At 51.4% G+C, this 6,562-nt stretch overlaps 1 protein-coding gene across 1 annotated transcript; it reads left to right on the forward strand.

Moving 5' to 3' along the window:
• Positions 1 to 261: 261 nt before the first annotated feature.
• Positions 262 to 5,976, forward strand: LOC140912145 (perilipin-3-like). Its single transcript, XM_073346312.1, has 7 exons — positions 262 to 324; positions 867 to 1,062; positions 2,542 to 2,630; positions 2,970 to 3,255; positions 4,272 to 4,459; positions 5,366 to 5,485; positions 5,596 to 5,976. The coding sequence occupies exons 1-7, from the start codon at positions 262 to 264 to the stop codon at positions 5,974 to 5,976; spliced, it is 1,323 nt and encodes a 440-aa protein (XP_073202413.1).
• The last annotated feature ends 586 nt before the right edge of the window (positions 5,977 to 6,562 follow it).

Here is a 6,562-nt window from a genome sequence, read left to right on the forward strand (position 1 = left end):
CTGGGTTTGGCCACCCCTCTATGGCAAGCAAGTGGCATGACTGAGCTGCTGCATTGGTTGGCTCTAGTCTCTTGGAGTAAACTAGAGTGGCTGAAAAGGTAATGGGTAAGATGACTCTGCCCGCAATAGAACTGCCTTGGGCACTTGAGGAATGATAAAACGCACTGTCTGCATTTAAGCTGTTAGTCTGGGCACCGCTTGCCTCTTGTTGGTAGGCTAACCTCTGTGGTGGTCTCTTCCCCAGCAGCATTTGGCTTCACCATGTCTTCTAACGAGAACGATATTCAGGATGCTCCCTCAAAGAGAGGGGAGCAGGAGCAACAGGTGAGTGTGTGTGCTGGAAATCTGGCAGGTGAGAGCCTGGTTCTGGCTGCTCAGACTTCTAGCCAGTCATCATCCTATAGTGACTGCTGCAGTGGCTCTAGCCCCAGGCATATGGTGGTGGTGAACCAGCCTATTCCTAGACCTAGGTAGCAGAACAAGAAGCATCATCAACCCTCCTGAGGAGTCCAGGTTCCAACTTGGCTGGTAAATCTAGATAGCTACTACTGTAGGTCACAGTAGCTAACCATCACTCTGTCTGTGATGGGAATACAGTGCTGCTCCTCAGCATGACTGGTGAGCGTGGTGGCACTGAGGCCTGCCCCATCCTAGGAAGTCACTACACCATTAAAGGGCTCTCTAAGAAGTGGCTGACAGACTTAATGCTCTGGTGTTACTGTGTCTGGCCTCCTTTGCCCAGGAGGCTGCAGACCTTCAAATCTGAAGAGGGTGATGGAGAGTAAAGGTAGCTGGCCTACCCATAGTCCTTCATACTAACTAGCAAGCAATGGTGGTCATGACTCTCCTTTTTGTTCTCCTGTTAGAACTTGGTGAGCAGAGTGGCCAGTCTGCCCTTGGTCAGTGCTGCTTACGACATGGTCTCCACCACTTACACATCCATCAAAGAGACCCATCCTGTCATCAGATCCATCTGTGATGTGGCAGAGACTGGAGTGAGGACCATCACATCTGCCACAGTCAGTGGGACCCAGCCCATCCTGGATCAGCAAGAGCCTCAGGGTGAGTGAAGGAGGGGGGATGATCCCATATGCAGGGGGGATGGGGAGTGAATTGCCAAGTGAGTCCCAAGACAGAAATGTCCTCCCCGAGTGAGAAATGGAGCCTTCCTCTCCTGTGTAGGTGCATGACGCTCCTTCATCCTGGGAGAAGGGCTCCCTGCTTCACCCGGTATCCCCACTGACTACATCATGGGTGCTGCAGAATGCCCATCAACATAGCACATGAGTACCAAACACCACTCTGAACCATGGTCCGCATTATTCAGTTACATGGGGTCCACCACTTTATATGCCAAATACAAAGAACTGTGAATGAAGCTTCCTGATTGCTGGGGGTAGCACAGTTCGACACCACCAGGCCAAAGCAGTTACATGTCTTGGGCTTGACATGTTTCCATGATTTAATCTGCTTCATACACAGCCTTGTAATACTGCTATTGACTGCTGCATCTGGGCTGTGCCCAAATGAGGAGTGGAGCTGTCTCCTATACCCTTTATGCTCAGCATGTCCACACTGAGACGTAACTCCGTTCCTGTTACTGGCTTCAGTTGAAATCCAGGGTCCTGCTGTCCGGGCTCAAGCCCTGAAGAGCTCCAACACAAACATGCCATGTAGCCTTCCCACTCAGTGCTGGTCACAATGTACAAGAAACAAATGACAGGTCTGCATCTCCCTTAATTAATGGTGCAGAAACAACTCCACCAGGCCCCATAGATGCCAGGGGTGCTGCCGCATCCCCCTGGCTTGAAGTGGTTTCTATCATATGCAGGGTTTACAGTTTTGGTTCAATGGCTCTCAGCACCACCACTATACACATTGGTTCCAGCTCCCCTGCTAGACCCTCTGGTACCAGCCACCAGAGACGTGTCGAGCAGTGCTTAGCTGGAGCCTCCTACACAACTCCCTATGCCTGCTGCTGTTAGCAGACCCCATTCTCACAATCCCAACTCGGTCTCCAGGTAGTGTACTGGATGCCTTCTGTTTTATTCCACCCCAGCCTGCTGGTGAGACTCCACAGGAAACTGTGTTGAAGGCTGAGCATTGCCAGCCAAAAAGACCTTCTCCAACAATCCACCCCTGGCCAGCAGCGTAACTCCACTGGGGCACAAACAGCGCCATGTTCTGGAGCAGTGCTGGCATGGCAGCTAGAACAGAGGTGCTGGAATTAACTGTCTGGAGGAGAGGTTCCTTTTCACAAAGTGTCCTTCTCCCACCTGAGGGCCTCTCCCAGCAGAAGTAAACCACTCCTTCACATGGGCAGCGTGGTCTAGTGACTTTGTTCACAAATAGGAACAAGAACCACTTCCTGAGGTCTAGTCTGACTCCAGCACAAACTTACTCCAGCCGCTGACTAGTTCACCTCTCAAAGAGGGGAAAAGGAGGTGACCTCACATGTATAGAGGGTGCAAGGAACTTGGTTAACCCCCCTGAACATGCATGGCCTATTGAAATGGAAAGGCTTTTGGTATCTAATCCTAGAACTGTTAGTATCAGCCAGTGACTGCGCCTGCGAGAGCCTGGACAAACTGGAGGAGAAGCTGCCCATCCTCCAACAGCCAGATGACCAGGTAACTCTAGCCTTTGTTTCAGGGCTCCCTGTGGAGGGGAAGGGCTGCAGCGGTTTGAGACCTGGTACTGCCCTAGCTGAGGAAGGCTCTGACCGAGCACAGCTGCTAGATTGCAGAAGCAAAGTGTTCCCAGGGAGGGGAGAGGGGCGGTCCATGCAATCTCCACTAGGAGCATTGCATCAGCCAACAGAAGGCTCTGTCAGGCAGAGGGAGAAGAGGAGTTTCAGGTGAGTCAGTGCTTGTGTTGTGGGGGGATTTCACTGCCCCAATTTGGTGCCCAAGTGTAAGTGTCTCTTGCTCTTTTGAGTGGACATAAACTGACCTTTCCTCTGCCTGCAGGTGGCCTCTGATGCCAAAGAGCTAGTATCATCCACACAGACAGATGCCAAGGATGCAGTCTGCAGCACGGTCACTGAGGCCAAGGATGCAGTGACCAGCATGGTGGGTGTGGCCAAAGGGGCTGTCCAGGAGAGCGTGGAGGTGACCAAACCAGCAGTGACCGGCAGCATGAGCACAGTGATGGGCTCCAGCATGGGGCAGATAATCATGAGCGGTGTTGACTTGGTACTTAAAACATCTGAGTCGTTGGTGGATCACTACCTCCCGATGACGGATGAGGAACTTGGTTAGAATGCTCCTACACTCCTTCATAAACCTAAAGAAACATGATCCCTGTCTCTGATACCCCTACACAGGTTTTTGGTATGGCCCTAGGGGTAACTTGGATGACAAGAAGCTTCGTCTCCCCATACCACAGATCAATGGTGGTGCCCAGGTGTAACTTGCTCATACTGTACCCATTGCTGGTATACAGGAGTTCAGTGCATCATAACTTGCACTTGTCACATGGGGTTACTTTTGTGGTCCCCCGGTGTGGCTTTGTAATACTAATGCTAAGCATGGCTCTCTCTCCGCTTAAAAAGTAAGGCTGGAGGTGCATCCTATGCTCAACCCAAGTGGTGGCTTTCAGATTCTGCCTAGGGCCAGCCTTGAGTGAGCATCTGCTCCTGCACAAACTAGCTTTAATCTTGCTGTAGGTGGCTCACTCAAGCCAGGGAGCAGAGTGGTCAACTGCGGCCCCCATTCTGGAGTCTTAAGTGTCCCTGCAGGTATCCCAGATCCGCTCATGTGGTGCTTGTGAGATCTCCTGCTCAATGGCACTGCAGTGAGTGGGGTGGGCAAGACTTGTGCTCATGGTAGGCTGTTGCTGAAATTATGCACAGTAGCATTTTGTAGCTTGGTGAGGCTTGTCTCTTGCACATAGACAGTACAGCTGCTCAGTTGAGAGGCAATGCCGGCCAGGTCACTGTCCAGTTGAGATGCTGGATAGGAGACTGGAGTAGCAAGTGCTATGCAAGAGCTCAGTGCAAACTGGAATTGGGAACACTTCTACAGTTGGAGTCGGTCCACAGTCTAGAAGTTCGAGTTACCTTCAGTTAACTTGCCCTATGGCAGATGTTTGAACTCTGATAAAGTTTGAAGGCAGAGGTAATATTGTGCTGGCTCCCTTTCTCCAGCTCTCGGCTCTAGTACAGCCCAAACTAAAATAATACAAGAGTGGCTTGCTGGCACACGGTCTGAAAGCATCCTGTGCCTGTCAGCTCCCTGCTGACTAGATCCTGGTTCTCCTGTTCTTTCCAGCTAAACTCGCAGTATCCCTGGAGGGGCCTGGAGAGGCTCCCGCAGAGCAGCGGAGTTACTACGTGCGCCTGGGTTCCCTGTCGAGCACGCTGCGCCAGCGAGCCTACCAGCACGCCCTGGGCAAGATGAGACAAGCCAGGCAGTGCACCCTGGAGGCCCTCTCCCAGCTCCAGCAAATCAGTGACCTGGTAGGAACACTAAACCCCTTCCTCCCAGGTCTGCTTTGTGTAAAGCCCTCTGTCTTGATAGCTACATAACTTGCTGTGTGTCTGTGAGAAGGCTTTTCCTTCACCCTCTCCCTTGGGTCTTGTCATGCAGACAGAAAGCAGAAGTCTGAAGTGCAGGCAATGCAATGTTAATTGGGATTAGTTCCAAGCAAGCATATTTATAGCTCTACACGCTGGCAGTGTCTGTTCCCCAGTGTCCTGTTCCCAGCTTTGATGCTGCAGAGCCTCTTTTGTCCCCATCGCCTCCTTCTTAGCAGGCCCAAATAGACCTGTAGTGGACACCCCTAGTCGCACCTCTTGCACATTATGGTCATGCTCTGTTTTGGAGTCATAAGTCGGGAGTCTTTGTCCCACTTTTGTATCCCATGGGTAAGGAGTGAGGTTGTGCTCTAGCCAAGGCCAGGCTTTTCTTTGGCTTTTAGGGTTTTTTATATGCCTCCACCTCCCTTTTTTTATTCTCCCTCCACCCACTTGTCCCTTCTAACTGGTTGCTTGACCATGGCTTAAAGGAGCTAGGCAGCCTGTCAGTGTGTGCTCATATTCCACTCCCACTATACCCTGTAACGCTTTAACTGTTCTTCCTTGTTCCCATTATATAACAAACCCATCTGGCCAGGCAAAAGCAATACAGTGTCTCTGTCTTTTATTCACACATTCTTATAGAATACAAGAGTATCGAACTCAAACCCCAAATTCTATCCCAGGCTAACAAACTGGCCTATAGACTACAGCGTCTGCCTGGCCTGACCAGCCCCACTGTAGTGGTAGATGGTGAATTGTGTCCTGTGCACAAGCAGTTCCTCCTGCCACTATTAGCTATGCAAGTGTGTGACTTGTTGCTGTGGAATCCTATGTTCCCTCTCCTAGATGGAACAGGCCCTGGGTCAGAAGGCCCATGATGGGCAGGAGAAACCGCAGCAGATATGGCTGGAGTGTCGCAAGGGCCAGCCAGGAGGCAGTGAGGACAATGGCTCACCGCAGCCAGAGGTATCCTTCCTCTCTTGCATTGTTGCACTGCACCTTGTGTCTACAGCATGTCATGACAGGAGTGAGCTTCACATGCACATAGTCACTCTCCCTCCTATCTCTCTCTACAGGAGATGGTGGCCCAGGCTCTAGCCACTTCCCATAACCTCATCCTGCAGGTGTGGACCACCTGCCATAGCCTCCTGCCCAACATCCAGGGTCTCCCTGCCACTCTGCAGGAGAAGGTCCAGCAAGCCTACCAGAATATGGGAGAGCTCCAGACTTCCTTCTCCAATGTCCAATCCTTCCGGGCACTGTCTGAGGGTATCCTGACCCAGACCCGGGAGAAGTTGACCGAAGCCCAGGAGTCCCTGGATGGGCTGCTGGAATACGTGGTGCAGAACACTCCCCTCACATGGATTGTGGGACCCTTTGTCCCTGCTGGAGACTCTACTGAGAAGGCAGAGGAACCGGCAGAGGCTGAGAAGGCAGGGGTGCCAGTGGAGGCCTGAAGTAGTGGCTGTATGGTGATCTAATGCAATACATCTCACTACTGCTCAAATGGAGCTTAATGTTCACCGCTAGAATAGCCCAGCCATAGTTGGCTTTGGGATAGGAGTCTGTCCGTTACTTTGCACATAATGACTCTGCAGTGTGCAGACAGCCAGACATAGAATGTATATAAGGCTGTCTATCTTGTATTCAAGTCCCCACTTGCTAGAATACCTCTGATGCTCTTCCTGGTGAGGCTTGAGTGGGAATACCACTCTTTGATGCAGGCCCTAAGATTTATGGCCTTAATGTCTCCCCCAAGGGAATGGGGAGCAGACCTCCAATCCCTTTATTTCAGAGACTCCTGTCTCTGACCTTTGGTAGGGCTTCCTCTGGCCTGTCTGTTAAGGGTATAAAAAGAGTGAGGATGGGACCTGGTCTGCTTTCTGGTCTTCCTGCCCCTGCTGTGCAGACATCTGACCAGATAGTGCAGAACCTCACACTTTTTCTCAAAAAACCCCCAAAGCTCTCTTCTTCTCTTTAGAGTACAGCCTTAAGCATGGAAACTCAAGACCATGCATAGTAACTGTCTGTTCTGCAAGTACC

This window comes from Lepidochelys kempii, chromosome 5, assembly GCF_965140265.1.
Source record: "Lepidochelys kempii isolate rLepKem1 chromosome 5, rLepKem1.hap2, whole genome shotgun sequence".
Lineage (NCBI taxonomy): Eukaryota > Metazoa > Chordata > Testudines > Cheloniidae > Lepidochelys > Lepidochelys kempii.